General features: G+C 37.0%; 2 protein-coding genes across 7 annotated transcripts in view; one reads left to right on the top strand and one right to left on the bottom strand.

The window, feature by feature from the left end:
- Positions 1-4076, bottom strand: part of INTS9 (integrator complex subunit 9) — a 113103-nt gene extending 109027 nt beyond the window's left edge. Inside the window, exon 1 of one of the 2 annotated variants that reach the window (XM_039217182.1) lies at positions 3994-4076. In XM_039217182.1, coding sequence (XP_039073113.1) covers positions 3994-4002 — 9 coding nt within the window. In that variant the 5' untranslated portion in view covers positions 4003-4076. Of the gene's footprint in view, positions 1-3708; positions 3757-3993 lie in introns of those variants that run through there. The other variant, XM_039217183.1, reaches the window with a different exon arrangement.
- A 460-nt stretch (positions 4077-4536) lies between these two features.
- The window catches only part of HMBOX1 (homeobox containing 1), a 180307-nt gene continuing 165538 nt past the window's right edge, over positions 4537-19305 (top strand). For all 5 annotated transcript variants that reach the window (XM_039217175.1, XM_039217176.1, XM_039217174.1 and 2 more), the window contains exon 1: positions 4537-4801. The gene's annotated coding sequence lies outside the window, so the exon portion shown is untranslated. The remainder of the gene's footprint in view (positions 4802-19305) is intronic.

Genomic DNA, 19305 nt, shown 5'->3' with positions numbered 1-19305 from the left:
CTGTTTTCCTAGGAGAAACAGTGAATGAAAAGTTTGAGCCTTCCCCCAAATGAAATTGCACTTTGCATAAAGGAGCAAAGATCACTGAAGAACATCTCCTGGCCTTTTTGAATTTTGAAATTTATAAATACAGCTATAGCATACAATTTCCTCCATCAAATTAAAAAAGTATAGTATAACAAGCATTTAAATAACTTTCCTTTCAGAACCTTAACAAGACAGCAACAATAACTACAAAAAGCCATGGGCTCTGAGGAAATCAGGCTCATTCACTAACGATTATCACTAATCTTAAAGCCATGTTCAAATTTGTGCCTCAGCACAAACAATCTTTGGGGTCAAATGTAAGAATTAAAATGGAAAGTATGAAAACTTTGAATGCTAAGTCAACCTAATAAATTTTGGTTGACTTAATAAACTAGAAGATTCTCTTCACGTCTAGAACTATCTATAGAAAGTATGACACATGCTGCATTCTTGAACTGCTTCTTTTATTCACTTTAAACTTCATCTATTTGAATGACCAAATTCCTGGATATGATGTTCCAAATTAAATTTGTCAATGTATTCAGTATTTTTTTTGTTCCACAATGTTTTTGTTAAGGACCCTGATGAATTCTAGTTTCTATCTTTTGCTGAACTGGCCACTGAGACATAGTCAATGAGGCTCAGTTTATACTAATAACAGAATATGCTATAAAATATGTTGATTTAGAGGCTACACTTCCAATTTTCCAGTTCCTTAAAAGTGATTCTGGTTAACTGAAGGTGCCAATAAAATGTTTTTAGTTAAACAAAGCCACCTGAATACTGCATAATATTGTAGACAGTCATTAAAATCCTTTGAGTTAGTATCTAAGGAGGAGATATCCAAAGATTACTTTATAATGACATCCATGGTCTTCTCTTGGGTGTATGAAAAGCCACCAAGGGAGTGATGTATAAAGTTAGAGAACTATAAATGGTATTAGAGGATAAACTGAGCAGTATAAAAACTAACCTGGGCACTCAACTTAATTGGCATGATATGCTATGGACCCCTTCATGTTATCAAGAAAGTTTCCCAACTTTAATTTTTTATCAATAATCTTTTTCAAAGATCTAAGTTAATCACATTTGAAGCTAATTTTAAGGGGAACCTGGGTGGCTCAGTCGGTTAAGCATCTGACTTCAGCTCAGGTCATGATCTCACAGTTCGTGGGTTCGAGCCCCGCGTCGGGCTCTGTGCTGACTGCCAGCTCAGAGCCTGGAGCCTGTCTTCCGATTCTGTGTCTCCCTCTCTCTCTCTGACCCTTTCCTGATCACACTATCTCTCTATCAAAAATAAATAACACATTAAAAAGAAATAGAATCAACAAGATATGGTCATATTGTGCATGGGGAGGGTATTTTGGGAAGTCATAATCTCAAAAACTTTATTGAATGTGCTCAATAAAATATATTTCATTGATATAAATGTAAAAACATGACTTATTACTACATTATTCCTGAACCAGCGCACAAAGTTCAAAATTTTAGGCCATGGGATAATCAACTCTATGGGAGGCATGACCCACAAAAGAAATCTAACTTACCAAGTGTTAAAGTTTTTGAAACCACTTTGCGATGTTGATAGTAATTTTTCCTTAAAGATCATCTAAAAATTACCAAATTAGTTTTAATATGTAACACATGGATTGAAAGTAAAGAGGGAAAGGGGCACCTGGGTGGCTCAGCTGGTTAAGTGCCCAACTTCAACTCAGGTCATCATCTCACGGTTTGTGAGTTCAAGCCCCCTCATCGGGCTCTGTGCTGACAGTTCGGAGCCTGCTTCAGATTCTATGTCTCCCTCTCTCTCTCCCTGCTCCTCCCCTGCTTGCATTCTCTCTCTCAAAAATATATAAACATTTTAAAAAAAAAAAAAAAAAAGGAAAAAAGAAAAAATGAAAGAGGGAGGGACTGGGATTATAGATAGAACACTTTCTTTTCCTATGAGGCATATTTTGGCTGTTAAAGAAAAAGATTTTTTAATGTCTCTGTCTCTCTCAGAATCTGAAGGAGGCTCCAGGCTTTGAGTTGTCAGCACAAAGCCGGACTCTGGGCTCGAACTCACGAACCATGAGATCATGACCTGAGCTGAAGCTGGATGCTTAACCAGCTGAGTCACCCAGGCACCCCAGGCATATTTTGATTCTTAAAGGAAAAAATAAGTTACTACTTTTGTTCCTTTCTATGTTTTCACATTTGTAAATAAGTTAAGCAGGAGGATATTATGAACAAACCAAAGTATAGGTAAAGTAAACCTTGGCTCTTTGATACTCTCAGTTAAATGAGTTTTTAACGGAAAAAATGATTCACATTTGCACGTCTTCTCACCAAGCACACCAAATGTGATTTATCCTTTATTGAGGACACCTGGTCTGTGTTCCAACCACTTAAGTGAATTTCTTTTGCACCAATAACCTGAGCCCTCTTCATGGAAGGCCCTGGCCTACTCATCTTTCTTATCAGCTTAAACTGATAAGAAAGCAGTCTTGTCCAGGAAGCTATCTCCCTCCTGTCTCCCACCCCATTATCCTCTAATTCCCCAAACCCTGAACTCGCTCTTCTTTTACCATGAATGTAAATATTACCATGATTATAACTTTGGCTTTCCTTTCTTTTTCATTAAATCGCATACTTGTTTAGAGCAAGGCAGTGACTTTAAATTCTGCATTCTCGGGAGCCTGGGTGGCTCATTTGGTTAAGTGTCCGACTTTGGCTCAGGTCATGATCTCAGTTTGTGGGTTCAAGCCCCGCATGGGGCTCTGTGCTGACAGCCAGCTCAGAGCCTAGAGCCTGCTTCAGAGTCTGTGTCTCCCTCTCTCTCTGACCCTCCCCTGCTCACACTCTCTCTCTCTCTCTCTCTCTCTCTCAGAAATGAATAAAACATTAAAAAGAAAAAAATAAATTCTGTGTTCTTAAATGTTTTACACACTGACCTAGGAGCAAATTGACAATCAAGGTCTACTGATCTGTACCCTTCTCCCTACATGAACAGGCTGAAATGGAAGCAGTTTTGAAGTTAAATCTACTTTAATACTTTCTCTGACTTCTTTTCAGAAAACAACTGACACTTCAGAGAGTATATGCCTGTAGTGTGTGTGTGCGTGCATAAGGGCACCCATGCTTTGGAAAAGTATGTTCAAATAAGAAAACAAACCTTTTGGTTTTGTATAAAAATCACAGAAAGTAAAGCTTGACAATACTTGGCTGCAGGAACACGAATTTTAAAAGGTTGAAAAACGGCATCTCACACCTAATTATGCTATTAATTCCATACAGATAGAATACACTAGTTAGATCTATGTACAATACGAGTAAAATGGCCCAAAATAAAGGTCTTGGAAGCTTTTCTATAAGCCAAGTGTTTGGGTTTTGAGATGCAAAGACTTTTCCAGATATACTGGCATGTTTAACCTTGGCTCACGCAGTTTCTAGGTTGGTATACTTCCTCTCAGCCCACTGTTACAGGATTTAAGACTCAAATCCTCCAAGATCACACACTGACTTCGTGTCCCTCTCTGAATTCCTAGGGCAGTTAAAAATCTATAGCACAAACTTTAATAAGTGGTTACCCTCTGCTCAATAGTGTCTACTCATTGCTAACCAAAGCCGCCTCAACAACGGTGGGGAAAAACGCTAATCAAGTGCCTGCAGCACGAAAGCAGTTAACCTATTAACACTCACGTGGCAGCTGAGAAATCAACTCCGGCTCGTAAAGCCCAACCTTAGTTTGCAGTAAAAGAAACGCGACAGAGTGAACGACTTTAACCAAAGCAACCCGCCAATGAATGGATAAGATCTTCGGAAGGTAGCTGGTGGTGAGGGGTGGGCGGAATAAGAATCAAACCTCCTCAACAGCCGCTTTCCTTGGTCCACCCCACTTTCTGCTTCCCTTCCCAAAGTGGAAACGACGAAGTCTAAAAGGATATGGCATCACCTTTGTCCTATGACCTAGGAACGGAGACTCACCAGTTTCATACTGGACTTTTGGTTGTTCAGTACCAAACACTCCACTTCTCAAACGCAGAAAGCGTCTTCCGGTTCAATCCCTGCCACCAGTCCGCCGAGAGCATCGCGGGACATGCAGTCCTTTTTTTCTCCACGCCCCCTTCTTGGGCATGATGGGAAATGTAGTCATCTCTCCATGCATCATGGGAACTGTGGTCATCTTTCTTTTTTGTCCCGTTCCTCTTCAACGCCTCCCTCGGTCAGCTCAAATTCATCCTCGCCGCCAATTCATCCTCCCTCTGCACCCCAGCATGATATCATGTCCCCTAGCCGGGCCTGGGACCCATGGTATTCTGGGATGTGTAGTCCTCATGGCTCTGACGCCCCTTTCCCCTCCTCCCTGTGGGAAGGCGGATGGGCGCGGGACTTGCCGGGATCTGTAGTTCCCTGGGGCCTCTGGATGCCAAGTTTCGAGCTTTTACTCAAGGGAGGCAAGAACTACAACTCCCAGGGCCGCCCGGCTGCAGCAGGTGGGAGCGGGGCTGTTGATATCAATATGGCGGTTGTCAGCCAGACAAAGACAGTCAGTCTGATGTGATTGAGACAAGGGAGGTTTTCAGGGGGAGACTGGGAGATAGGGGCCTCCCCTCCCCCTTCTCCTCTTCCTGCGCCGGCCTCAACCCCTCCCCAGTCCCCTCCTGACTGGCGCCCCACGCGGAAGACACCCCTCCCCCTCCCGCATTCCCCTCCTCCCTGCCTCAGCCTTTTCGTACTGGGACGTTGGGGAGGGGGCTGTGCCGGGCGGAGAGAACTCAGCAAGGATTCTGAGGTGAGTCGAGCGGTTTTGAAGCCGGACTACCTCAAGTCTCTTTCCTCACTTCTTTCTCTTCACTTTTTTTTTTTTTTCGAGGGGTTTTGGGGAGAAAGTGAGTGGGCTGGGGATGGGTCTCTGAAGCGGCCCGATTGAGAAGAGCGAGGAAATTGGGGCTTCCGAGTGGGTAACCCGAACGCAGGGTGTGGGGTGGGGCACTTTGTGGGGGGCGGTAATTGAAAGGCGTCGGCTGCTCCCCAACTCTTTTCTCCTGGTTTCCTCCACTGTGGGCGGAAGGTTTGAATCCTGGAGGTGGGGTCTCCTGCTTGGAGTTTGGGAAACTGTGAGGTGAATTTGAGGTGTGTGGGTTTGTTTGGGGTTTATAACTGTGTTTTAAACTGTGTGACGTGTACTTGTGTGATATGTTAGTCTTGAATAAATGTCTGTAGATAGGAAGTTAGATAGCTGGAGTCATAGCTTTTAACTGGGCCTGGCCAGAGAAGCGTGCGTGAGGTCCGAGTCCTGGACCTTTGGGCTGGCGACGTGGTGCGGGGTAGCTGGGGTTAGCAACTCGTTTGTGTCCCATTGCCGGCTCACACTTCTCCTCCCCGCCTCCGCCCCCTCCCCTGGACAAATCTCCACCCCAAACTCCTGGCTGAAGAATTTTAGAGATGAGGTGGTTTGGAGATGGATTTTTGCATCCTTAAGTCCATAGATAGGTGGGAAAGGAAAAGTGTTCTTAATATTTTATTCCGGAACCGTGTTTTGGTTACACTGTTGGGGCTACTTTGAAAGGAGTCCTCCACCCACCCTCACCCCGAAACAGTAGGTAGTTGTATCTTGTCTTCATGTTAAATGCAATAAACATTACTTAAGGTTCGGGGGTATGCAGTGGGGGTCTGAAGTGCTGACATGTGTATGCGTCTCTGTGTGTCTACTAAAGACCTAGAATGACTGTTGTGTATCTTAAGATAGGGAGACTTATATTCGTAGTAGGAAAAACTGTTGGAAATTATTTGGGGGCGGGGGCAGTAGCAGAAAGGCGCCGCTTGTATTTTTCATCTACCCCACCCTGTTCTGTTTCGGATTTGTCTGAAAGCTGGTATGGAAGAGTGAGGAAGCATTGGGTGAGTAAAGGATGGAAGGGAGTTGACTTGAAAGATACTATACTGTGCAAAGTTGAATGGTGTAAAGTGATTGCTGCTCTTTACCTTGAAGCTTGTAGAAACCCTTTTATATCTAATAGGGTAGAGTGATATGACTAGTTCATTTCTCTGGGATCCTTCAGGTATAGAAACCTCCGTCTTCCTTTCTCTCCTTCCTTCCCTTCTTCCTTCTTTCAGTCCTTCCTTTCTTTCTTGGCATGCTACATTTCTCTTCCTGGATGGACATGATGCCTCCTGTGCCTGTTTATTTAGTTTGTGCTAATATGATTGTGCTTTTTGTGGTTTCGCTGTAAAATGCATCATTAGATGAAAAGGACTTGCATTTGTTTTTGTTTTGCATTTATGCCACAGGTAATTGTCATATCAGGATTGAAGTGCATTGCATTAAACTAATTTTAAAATTGCACAACTAAGTTGTTAGATCTAGGTGAATTGGAATATTTGAATTCTGATTTTTTTTCTCAAGTTTAAAGTAGAGTTATAAAGGCAAGAGGATTGCAACATCTTTTTTTCTCACAGTCTTTAATATTTAATAACATTATACCAGGAGAATTTAAGTCCATATGTTTTGTAGTTTTTTCAGTCTAAAATTAAAATTTTTCACTAATCTTTTTTCTGTGACAGTTGTGTGTGTGTGTGTGTGTGTGTGTCTGTGTGTTGTGTGTTGTGTGTAATGGACCTTTACATAACTAAAGGAATTGGCATAATTGCTTTTCTAACTGTTGAGACTTCAAAGCATTTACATATTTGGCTCCAAAGTTATCAATTCTCGAACCTATGAGTAAAGGATTACATAAAAACTGCAAAGTCCATAAGAACTAAAAAGTCACATAGGTACAATATGTAGTTTTATGGTTTGTCTTATAATCTTTGATTTGAAATTTCTGCAGTTGATCATTCACACAGATATGCTGATTATAAATATGAGGCGGTATATATATTTAGAATGACCTGAATAGAAAAAAAATTGATGTCTTTTAAATCTCAAATTTAGTATATAAAATATGTTGATACAAGGCTGAACCTTTGGTATGTTATAGACTAGGATTTCCACAATTTTTTTTGTTTTAATCTTCTATCTTAACCTGAAATATTACTTTCCAAAAACTGGAGGAAAATCCTGTATAATTATATAATAGAATATATATTTGCTGAAAGATATATTTTTAGATGTAATTCTTAGATGTTCAATACTTATTTTAGAAATAAAAAACTCAAATGTTTAAGAGTTGGAAAAATATTCTCTTTCACCTTCCCTACCTCAGATTTTCTGTTTGTTTTCTTCCGTGGAAATGCAAAGTAGTTACTGGGAAAAGCTTTCACTAAACTTTTTCTGACTAGTAGTCTGGTTGAAATCACTAAAGGTTTAGTAAACCGAACCTATTCCTTGCATTTAGCGGAGGTGATTCTGTTGCATTTTAAGCACTGAGCATTAAAATGATGTAAAGCCTTTACTGCAGGTTAAAACATAAAACACTGTCAGCATGTGGAAGTCATATGGTTTATGAAAAAAGTAGAAAATCAGGGCATGGTGCCTGTCCAGCTTAAAATTTCATCCCGTAACTGTGAAAGACACATTTATTTTAATATGATTGCTTCTAAAAATGTTGCCTGTATTATGGGAAGTTGAGAATCCAAACTGTTTTTAACCAATCTGTTGCTAGTTTAGTGTACTGCATATCATGAATACTGTGGTTGCAAATGTGCATCAGGGAGCCTTTAGGGGTCGGCTGTATGTTGAATGTCTTTCGTGAGGCTTCATTTTCACTGCTCTATGAACAGATATCACTCTTCTTAGCACAAATCCATAGTTGAAGCATCATTAGGAGAATTGGTAGGTTATAAAATATATTGCATCATATCTCATCATTTAATCATTTTTGAAAAATAGAAGTAACCAGTTTATGGCAGTTTTTGTAGTATCTGTTGGAATGGCATTGCTTGTTTCAGTAGACGTTGAACACATTGGGGATATTTATACTAAATTTGTTCATTTGGGGTCTTTTGTATGTTATATTTAGTCCATCCCACTTTTAAATGTTGCAGACAGCTTCCATGTTTCCTGTAAGACCGTGTTTGCTTTTCTGGTTCATTTCTTTGCAGCTCTTGCATCTCTTATTTTTGTCTACAGATTTTGAAACTCGAATTATTTCTCTTGGAAATTAGAAATTTACCCTAGGATGTCATTTTTCATAAATGAAAGTTAGTGTAGCACTTAGCCTTTTAAAAATGTGAACATTTATAGGTAAACTAGAAAGTGCTCAGTGAAAATGTGTTAAATTTGTTTGTTTTGAGCACCTGCTCTATTTAGGTTTTTTTTTTTTTTTTTTGGCTTCCAGAGTTAATTTTGTAGCTCCCTTTGCTTTTGGCTAGATTTTTCTCTTAACTGCTGGCTTTTCCTTCTCAATTTAGTAGAACTTTAATTTATAAAAAAATTGTTATGAGTGGAAATCACAGCTTGTCTAGAGTGTCATATAGCTACATTTACATATGCACTCACATAAAGCACCATTATGTTTGTTTATATATGAAATTGGTGTATATTTGTGAGATGTACAGCCTGTAAAAAAGGTATCTGAACCACAGATAACAGGAGACCACACAGTGGCTCAAACTAGAAACCGGAATAACTACCACCATATGCTGTCCACATTTTAGGAGCCACATTTCAGTATCATTATAAAGCATTATTCTAACAGATTCTGCCAAAATCTGTTTCTCTCAAAATGGAAGCTATTGGTATTGAAATTTTTCTCAAAATAATATTAATTAATATGTGACTTAGATTCTTAGGTGCAGCTGTCTCCCCACCTGACCCTTACTGGTCTTAGGGCCCATCATGAGTACAGAGTAAAGACTTTTCTAATTGATTATTTGAGTTATAACTTTTAGAATCTGTTAAACTTAATCCAGTGCTTTAGATAACTTGTTTTTCTTGATCTTAGATGAAACAAGTTGGAAATTTACTATAACATTATCTTGGACACTTTCCAAGAGCATTTAGTTACTGGAAGGCTTTGGCTCTAGCATAGTTTTACCCTTACAGTGGTAATAAGGTTGAAGTTACAGTAAGTTTTTCCAATAGTTATTATAATTCTAATGCAGTACTTTATAGATCCTTGACTTGAGGTACAAGGACAGCATTTTTTATTTTTGTTTTTTTCATTTTTCATTATTCAAAGGAGAAAAAACTGTATTTAGCTTTGAAGTTTTGAGTTATTTTAGTTTTTTTTGAATTTTAAAATAGGTGTCCATAGACCCTTTCTTATAAATGATTAGATGATTCTAATTTATTCAAAGGGAATTTAAGTTTTCTTAAACCTTAGAGTGCCAATTAGATAAGAATGTTTACTAAATTGCACATATTCTTTGTAGCTTCTCTGTCTTATGTTCAGTGATGGTCTGTGTGTGGTTTATCAAAAACATTTAATGGCTCTCTTTACTGCATACATATTAAACAATTAGTGTGGTGTTACCAAGGGGCAGTAATTTTAATGTATATAGTTATAGTTTTCAGAAAGGGAAAGTCAAATGATGTGGCTATTGCTGAAAGGAGGATGACCTGAGACTAAATTTATCTGCTTCAAGATTTTGATAAAGTAGTGGTGTGATTAAAATGTGAAGCTGTAGGGTTGGGCCTAGTCAGTCAAGCCTTGACATTCTGATTCTCCACATCCAATCATAGAATCAAGTTGATTTTACATCTTTTGTATCTATCGGTTCACTTCTTTTCATTATATGCTATTCCCTTAATTCAGGCCTGCATCATTTCTGTCTTGCCACATCAGTCTCTTAACTAATCTTCCTGCTTTCAGTGTTTTTTCTTAGTCATTTTTCACTCCTACTGAGAGGTCTTGCTAAAACAAAATGTGAATTTGATTGTTAGCCATACTTTGCCTGTAATCCTTCAGTGGCTCCGCAACATTTCAAATAAATCAAACTGTCATGCTACCTGTGTCCCAATCCTGGCTTTGCCAATTACTGGCTATGTGACTTTGGGTAAGTCATTTAATCTGTCTGTTCCTCAGTTTCCTCATCTGTAGAATGGAGATAAATAGTCCTCACTTTATAGGATTTTCATGAGCCCTTCGAGTGCTGTTAAGTCCCTAGAATACGTCAGGCATATAATAAATGTTAACTATTATCTGTTATACCACATATTTTGTGTTCTGGTTCCTGCCTTGTATTTTATCATTATCAACTCCAGGCCCTATGCCTTTGCTCTGACAAACTAGTGGTAGGCCAAACAAGCACTCTTAAGCATAGATAGGGAAGGTGGGTTATATTATTAGTCTGTAAGGGTTACAATTGTTAGTAATGTCTTCAAAAATAACAATTTAATCGTGATCTTTAAAACCTATTGCTGTATAAAAAATGATAGTATATTCTGTTGCTTTGGCTTCTGTTTGTCTCTAAATAAAAGGCACTATTAGATTATTGCTTAATTCAGACAATTTAAAATGTATTTTTTTTACCCTGTTAATACATTTTTATGTTTCTAACTTAAATTCTCCCTTGCTAATCTAACTTTTTCATCTTCTCACCTAACTTCATGAAAGGCTTTTAAATCTGTATAGTTTCTTTCACTTTTTTCCCACAAATCCAGATCTCACTCTATTTCAGATTTTTTTAACATGGCTATAGACACAATTGAGTAGTTGCATTATATGATTTGGAAGCTTCTTTGACAAACATCTGTTTTATTTATGTACTAATATTTACACTTGAGGTTGGGTGACTAGTTTATTTCCACTGCTTCAATAGATTTTCCAAAGTGGTAGATGATACATGTATGTTGATTTATATTTGTATCTCATTTTTCTCAAGGAGGAGTAAGAATGTCCAGTTTTACCAAATTGAGACAAGAATAAATGTTACCCAAAACTATGGTACAGAGGCAGCAAGATGATAGCTAAGGTATCAGTCCAGATAAAATGTAATTTTTGTAGGAAGCTAAATTATGACTATAGTTTGCATCTAGTAATTTAGCAAGCATATACCTTCATGGAACATAATTGTTCATTGTGGAGAATATGAAAATAGCTATTCTGAATATTATCTTTATTTGGTTGAAAATCCATTTACTGGAGTTAAAGGTAGCCTATGTTTAGCTTTACATAGTAGCTGTTTAGAACCATTCAGGACAAGAAGATTTGCTGTACACTCTGTTGTCTGAGGAAGACCTCTCTCAGAAGGTGGCATGATATTATTTATTTGAAATTGTATATCCTCTTTTCCAATAAACTCCCATTTTCCTCCAAAGGTTGTAGGTCTAAGGTTAAATAAAAATATCTTCTAGCTTTTTCCCTTCAAAAAAGTACTTTTCTTTAAATAAAGAATAATAGTTTAAAGATAAATCTATTTTATTTGAATGCAACACAGGCATCATCCAACCTGGTCTTGCCTAAAACAAGGAATTATTTAAACAGTACAAGTTTTTGGTTACTTCCAATTTTAAGTTCCATTTTCTGAAATAGAATGTCTTAGTTGACAGCATGTCAATTAAGTGACTTCACTATGTTATTGACATAAGTTAATGTAAGTTTGTATGTTTAAAAGATTAGGTCTCTGTTTTCTAGTTGACTAAATAGGCTATTTAGGTTAATGTAAAAAATATTTATATGGTATTTTTGTTATTAAAGTAATAAGTTGTTTGCTTACTCATTTATTTTGAATTGTTACTCATTTTGAAATAATTGTAGATTCACAGGAAGTTGCAAAAATAGTAGAGAGAGCCCTGTACCTTTCACCCAGGTTCCCCTAATGGTTACATCTTATGTAATTATATTGGGGTATTAAAATCCGGAAATTGATATTGGTACAATGTATGTTTATAATTCTATGCCATTTTATTATGTGTGGATTCAATAACCACCACCACAATCAGATACTATTCAAGAACTATTCTGTTATAAAGATTGAGTAAGCCCTCTCTTAGTCATAAATGTTGTTTTGTCAAGTGTAACTAAGAAAGGACACCAATTATTGGATTAGTAATTTCACTCTTTTGCGTTTTGTAGTAGTTCAGAAATTCTTTTGGCACATCTTGAAATTTTGTATGGAAAGTTCCAATGAAACTTTCTTGTGAGAATTTAAAAATTGGCAAGCTTTACTTAATTGAGGATTTATAATATTAATACCCATTAAACTTTTTAGTAAAAGTTAGTAACCTTGAAATTTTTGATAAAGTGCAAGATTTAAATGAATTCAAGGCTTAAGTGCTATATTTCTTGCTAGACTGGAAGTATGCTAGAATCTGTATAAGATAACCAAAATTATAATTATTTTGATGTTTGGTCTTTAAAACAAACTCGTTTGTTAAAAAACAAACTTGTCAGATTAATTGATCGTGAGCTCATGTCGTAGTTTTATTTTGGATTTGTTCTATAAGAACTCTCTTCAGAGAAAGTTCAAAGATTGTTTCTAGAGAAAGGATCTTTAGAGGCAAAAAAAGAGTTCTAGATGCTACTGTTAGTCTAGGTACAAAAAAGGACTATTCGGTTAGAGTCTAGTTACAAGACTGATCTTTGCTTTCTCTATCAGTTGTGTAAATTAAGAAGCTTGTCTTCAAAGATAAGGCTATTAATTTAATATACTACTAATTATTATAGACATCTGACAACTAAGTTCTGCTTTAAACAGGCTCACAAAAGATTTTCAAATATGTTACAGAAAAGATACATCACTGTGGGCTTTTCCTCCTCTGAGTTTGAGACAGTTTTTTGTGCACACTGATAATTTGATTTGAAAACATCAATTAAATCCTAATTTGTTTCATTGACAAAAATATGACAAGTATTGGTGGTACTTTCTGATAAGTCAGGTTCATATTTAGAAAACTTTTTGGCTAACCTGAAATTTCATTTTCCTCCTGGTGCAATTTTTTTCCTCTTTGAATTTATCTGTTGCCAGCTTTTTATTTATCTTGGTGTACATTCTTAAAAAATAGTGTTTTAATGAAGAATTCTTTGGGCTTCAAAGGGAGGTTGTAGGGATCCAGCTGTTTGGGGTTATGTGAACGGGAGATTTGTCAGGAATTTGAGAAGCTAGTCTATTTGCCTCTCATTCTGTGGATATATGGTTTCTTGTCTTGCCTTCTCTTTTTATGTCTGCTTCATCAACCTTTTGTTACTTTTCTCTTCCACTTCCATTTGCCTTGCTGTAGTTTTTCCGTAGTTTGTTTCTCCATAACTTTGACTTAACAGGTGGATTTGGTTTCCCGATGGTGCTGACTTGAATTGTTCTTTCAACTTCTTACTTTCAACACTTACTTCTTAGTGGTGACTGTGTGCTGCTTTTATTTAGTTCAAGTGGCTAGAGAGAAATCTGAATGCATTGCATGACATGAGTTAGATGTCAATTCATATTCCATGACCTTGGGGATAGGACACAGGGGGAAGTTACCTTTTATACAAGGCTAATGCTTTTGGGTGCTCTGCATGAGGAGGATTCTCTTGTAGGGGTTGAACAGGGCACTCAGTTAAACATGTCAAGTATAGCAGTGCATATTTAGGTACTCTGTGGGATATAAAGATTAGTTGGATTTAATCCTTTTCTCCAAAGATCAAATCATTTGCAGGAAGTGGCAAAAGTCTCAGTGTAATTTAGTGTTAGCTTTTTATGTTTGTCACTTCAGGCAAACCAGAAAGATGACAAAGTAGAACTATGGAACTAGACCGGATTAAGGACAGAACTGGAGGTAACACTTAGATACATGGCTATTCCATCTTAACACAGATCTGCTAAAGTTTGAAAGTACCTGAAGCTATTCTTTCAGGATCCTAGTTGCTGCTATCAAGGAGTGTCCCTTGTTGAGTAAAGAGGTTCTTTTTTCAGTTCTGCTTCTTATCAAGTAAACAGCCAGTTGGCCATCATTTGCCCCATCATTGAGGTCAAGAGACATCTTGAAAGAACTCACTTTTTCAGAAACAGGAACATTGCCATATATATGGTCTATATGGTGACAACCATTCTCTTAGAAAACATTTTTCATCCCTGACAAGCTTTTGTGGTAAATTTATACCCATTAAACTTTTTTAGCAAAAGTTAGTAACAAAGATGGGACATTTGTGCCCCCTTACTCTAGAGGCAATAAACAGGAATTCATATGGTGAGTCTGTAGTAGTTAGCATTTTATTTTCTTCACCACAGATCTGACAATGTAAGAATTGACATACTGGGTCAACCCATGTCTGGTCAACACTATATGTTATATTTAACAGATGACCCATGATGTCAGGGAAAGGAACTAGAGCTTTCTTCTCTCTGTGTCAATATTAGAGTTGATATGGATTTAAGAGCTAAAAACTCCGAAACCAGTCTTGATTGTGTTAACCAAACCCAAACTGAGATTTTAGAACAAGTCAAGCATAGGCAGTGAAAGAATTTAGAAGATCTGTGTCAGATTATATAAGCCATAGAAGATAAACAGTTTGGGAGTGAGTCATAGAGTTCTAATACTTGGGCAACATGGGAAGGCAGTGCATCTCAACTTTTTGCAAAATAATTGCCTGGAAAGTATATTAGGATTTTTGTTTTTTGAGCTCCACCCCCAGATTTAAAAAATCTTAGTTGGGTCCAGGAATGTGTCCTTTGTAATTAGCATGCCAGGTAAATTCTAATAAGATGGTCTTCAGAACTTTTGGAAAATGCACAGACATAACATAATATCTACTGAAAAGTTACTGTGTGCTTAGTTTTATGGTAGAATACTTAGTAATGTTGAATGCCTGTATAACTTGAAATGTTTCCTGCCTGACATGTGCCTGCCTTATTTTAAATAATCTATATCCATCCTATAACTGCTTATGCCACTAAATTGTGATGGGATGTGTTGAAGTTAAGAGTGGCTATTTTTCCAGATGTTATACTTAACAGTTAGTATTGTACTCCAAACTATCTAGTCTTTTATGGGTATCATCCACTCATTTCTTAAACTTTTATTAAATTTTTTTTAATGTTTATTTATTTTTGAGAGAGAGAAAGAGAGCATGAGTGGGAGAAAGGCAGAGAGAGAGAGGGAGACAGAGACACAGAATCCGAAGCAGTCTCCCAGAATGAGCTATCAGGACAGAGCCTGATGTGGGGCTCGAACCCACATGACTTGAGGTGAAGTCAGATGCTCAACCGACTGAGCCACCCAGGCACCCATTGAACTCTTAAGGCATACCAACTCTTAAGGCAATCCTTCCCCTGATCCCTACTCCCACCCCCCTTTAGTGAATAAGTTCTCCCTTATCCTAGTTTTCTAACTCTATTAAGATTTTTTTTCCAACATATCTGCTTTGGTATATCAACCATCTCATGAACCTTTGCCCTCACAAAATAATTTTTCATTTTTTTTTTTTTTAAATGTCTGTCATCATTCTTCTCAGAGTCTTGGACTTGAGAACCAGACTACCTAGGTGTAAATCTGACCTCTACAACTTAGTCTGTAACTTTGCATGAACTTGATGTATGTATCCATTTTTCTTTCTGTAAATTGGTGATAAATAAAAGTACTCTATCACAGGATTGTTGTGAGCATATGAGGCAATATTTGTAAAGTGCTTAGGAGACTGCTTCCACAGATTAAGGCATAACTTATCCTTTTACTATTAGTTGGTCTCTGCTTCTGTTTCTAAGGCATTTACTCTCCTCCTGAATTGTTAGAATTCTCATATTATGCAAGTAATGTTTTCTTAAATATTTTTGTTTGTTGATTTGTTTTTCTTCTCAGTTAACCTTTTGTAGGTCTTAACTGCATTTGATGCAAATGCCTATTTCCTCTTAGTTAAAATTCTTTCTATCCAGATCCCCCATCCATTGTCTTTTTTTTTTTTTTAATTTTTTAATGTTTTATTTATTTCTGAGAGAGAGAGAGACAGCATGAGCAGGGGAGGGTCAGAGAGAGAGGGAGACACAGAATCTGAAGCAGGCTCGGGGCTCTGAACTAGCTGTCAGCACAGAGCCGGACGCGGGGCTCGAACCCACGAACCATGAGATCATGACCTGAGCTGAAGTCGGACGCTTAACCAACTGAGCCATCCAGGTGCCCCCCCATCCATCATCTTTTTACTTTCTTTTTAAATTTTACCTCTGGTCTTGGAGTTCCTAGTCTTAAAACCTTTAAAACACCCTTTTAGTACTTTCCTTTTCATACTTCCCTCCCTCCTCCCCCATCTAATTCATCAGCAATGTTCCACTGATTCTTTCACCATCATGTCTCTTAGATCTTTTTACATCTATAGTTATATCCTCATCACTTCTTGCTGAGATGATTACAGCAGTAAAACTGGCCTCTCTGCCTCTTCTCTACTTTATTCCATGGTGCAGAGTACTGTTAGAATAATTTTCATCAAACACTTTTCATCAAGTCATTCAAGAAGTTGCTGTACCTTAGTTTGAATTGTGTTATATTCCAGTTTTAATACTGTGCTTTTTTTTTTTAAAGTTCTTTAACATTTTCTTTCCTCCCTTACTGATACTGTTTTCTTATTCCTAAAGACTTTTTGTCAATTACATTCAAGTAAATTACCTTTCTTCCTGCTGTATGTTTTCAGCCTTCATTTCTTGGTACTTAGTATCTTTGTATATACTTATCTTGACAGTTAAGTCAAGATTCCTTTGTATATACTTATCTTGACAGTTAAAACCTTCTTAATAAAGCCCACTTAAAGACTTTGCTCTCTGAGGAGATACTTTCCAATGAACCCTGTCACACTTGGACCAGTCATCTACTCCATATGTAAGCTGTACTTATGTACTCAGTTAATTGTATATATAATTCGTCTGTATTTACTTGGAATGTGTATCACATTTTAAATGTTCTAGTTTTCATTTTGTGTATGAATTAGATTTTAGCTGAACGGTAAGTTCCTTGATCTTATTGACTTATACCTCTCTGTATTCTTTTTCCTTCCCCTTTAATTTTCAGAGTCCATTTATTGCTTCTTATTCGTTTAACTAATATTGATTCCATATTATATAAGACCTAGGCCTAAACTCTAGGAAGCTCACAGTTTGGATTTGATAAGATCAGAAAAAAGACTGAACCAGAGGTACAGATTTCACTACTGCACCTGAGTTATTCTTGGTTCAGTAATTTCTCTGATCTACTCTCAAAGATAGTAATTAACACCAGGTAGATTGCTGAGTTTAGCTTCCTGACAAATGCTTTTGGCTGTAGAATGCTGGTACCAATGACAGTGGTTAAGAATGGTCAATGTAGATGATGGGTAAGAATTTTAAGTTCCTTTTTACCTAAGGATAAGCTCAGTTTTCTCCTCTTTTTGCCAGAACAGCAGGGAACGTATGACTTAGAATTGCAATTGTAATGTTATTACATAGAAAATATCCAAACAATGAAGAAGTATATATAAAATAACAAGTGTAACTGCTGTCTCCTCTTCCTAACATTCTTTCCCAGTGTTCTATTACTCTTAACAAACCACCTCAAAACTTAGTAGCTTAAAACAACAAAATGATTTTACTATTCTTTTGCAGGGTTCTGGGGTTGTTTTAGTTAAATGATTCTCACTTGGGATTTCTTACCTGGAGTTATCTGAACTAGCTCACTCATGTGTCTGATGCCCAGGTTGGGAGAACTCAAAACAACTGACAGCTGGTGGTTTCTCCAGTATGGTGGCTTCAGGATAGTTGGACTTCCTACATGATACCTCAGGGCTCCAAAGGCAAGTGTCCCAGGGAGAGAGAAAGCTAGGCATATCCCTTTTTATGACTTAGCCTTGGAAACCACACAGTGTTACTTCCTCTGTATTCTGTTTGTTGAGGCAGTCCTGCTGGTCTGCCTGGGTTCAAGAGCAGGGAACACAGAATCTTGATAGGAAGAGTGGCAAGGTTCTGGAAGAGAATGTATGAAGGAAATATTGTTATGCCAATTATGGAAATTGCAACACACTTAGTAATTTGATTTACTGTCAGATCTATTTCTTTGCATGTATAAATCATATTTCCAAATACCAACTTAAATAAATACATCATACTCCAGCTGATATCTGTTTAATAATATGTGATGGTGTCAGTACATAAAAACTCAAATTTTTGGACGTCAAAATGAGTGAATTATAATTTGCTATTAAAATGGTAGACATTTATTATGCATAAGGAACCTCTCTTGACTGTTGTTGGATGGTCCTGCAGTAAATGTTGCAGTGAATAGGACTATGTAAGTCAAAGATAATAAGCTTTCTCCTTATGCTGCTCTTCCAACCATCTGGAAGTTGTTTTTTAAATTTCTTTTGTTTCTTTTGCAGCTTCTGCTGTCTTTCCCTGCTCTGACCTATTCAGTAATTATGTGCTTCTGTTTTGATCTCAGAAAAGTTGTGCTAGAAATGGGAATGTCATCATATATAAATTAAAGCTATCTTATTATCTTAACGACTTTTTGAAGTCAAGGGTTGTTTTTTATTTCTTTCTGTTATGTATAGAAAAGTCATCTTATATGACTTAATTTGAATTAGTAGTTGATCATTTAATCAAAAAAGTTGGTTATAGTAAAAATCATTAAAAACTGATTTACTTAAGCATTTTACTTTAATGAAAATATATACATATACATGTATTCATCAGTTGTTTGATACAGGGCAGTGGTTCTCAATTGGGATAATTTTACCCCCTAGAGATATTTGATAATGTTTGGAGACATTTTTGATTGTCATAGCTGGGTGAGGGTGCTCTTGCCATTCCAGGGATATGCTGCTAAACATCTTTCAATTCAGAGGGCAGTATTGCACTCCCTTCTTCCCCTACAATCTCCAAACAAAGAATTCTCCAGTACAAAATGTCTATAGTGCCAGGATCAAGAAACCCTGATCTAAGGTTAGGGCTTTCTTTTCTTGGTATATGAATCCACAGATTTGCACTCTGCATTAGATTTTCATGCATAAACTGTATCCAAATGTATTATTTATGATTGCAACTTTTGATTTCTTTAAAATGGAGGGAGACCTTAAAGACATTTATTATATGATATGTGAATCAAATCTTAATATTTTATTATTTTCCCCAAGTTTTTTTTTAAAGATGAGGTAATGCTATGAATATTTTTCATTGACTTTATTTTTTTATTTTTATTTTTTTTTTTACAAATAGTTTATTGTCAAGTTGGTTTCCACATAACACCCGGTGCTCATCCCCAAGTTTTTTTTACAGTAGTCTCACACACAGCCAACTCAATAGCATTTTCTTTTTTATAATTTTTTAAATGTTTATCTTATTTATTTTTGAGAGAGAGAGAGAGAAAGAGAGAACAAGAGTGAGCACAAGCAGGGGAGGGGCAGAGACAGAGAGAGACACAGAATCTGAAGCAGGCTCCAGGCTCTGCGCTGGTGTGGGGCTCAAACTCATGAACCATGA

This window comes from Hyaena hyaena, unplaced genomic scaffold, assembly GCF_003009895.1.
Source record: "Hyaena hyaena isolate Hyena2069 unplaced genomic scaffold, ASM300989v1 scaffold_678, whole genome shotgun sequence".
NCBI classification, from domain to species: Eukaryota; Metazoa; Chordata; class Mammalia; order Carnivora; family Hyaenidae; genus Hyaena; species Hyaena hyaena.
The sequence above is the reverse complement of the archived record's forward strand: the minus strand, read 5'-3'. Positions and strand labels throughout refer to the sequence as shown.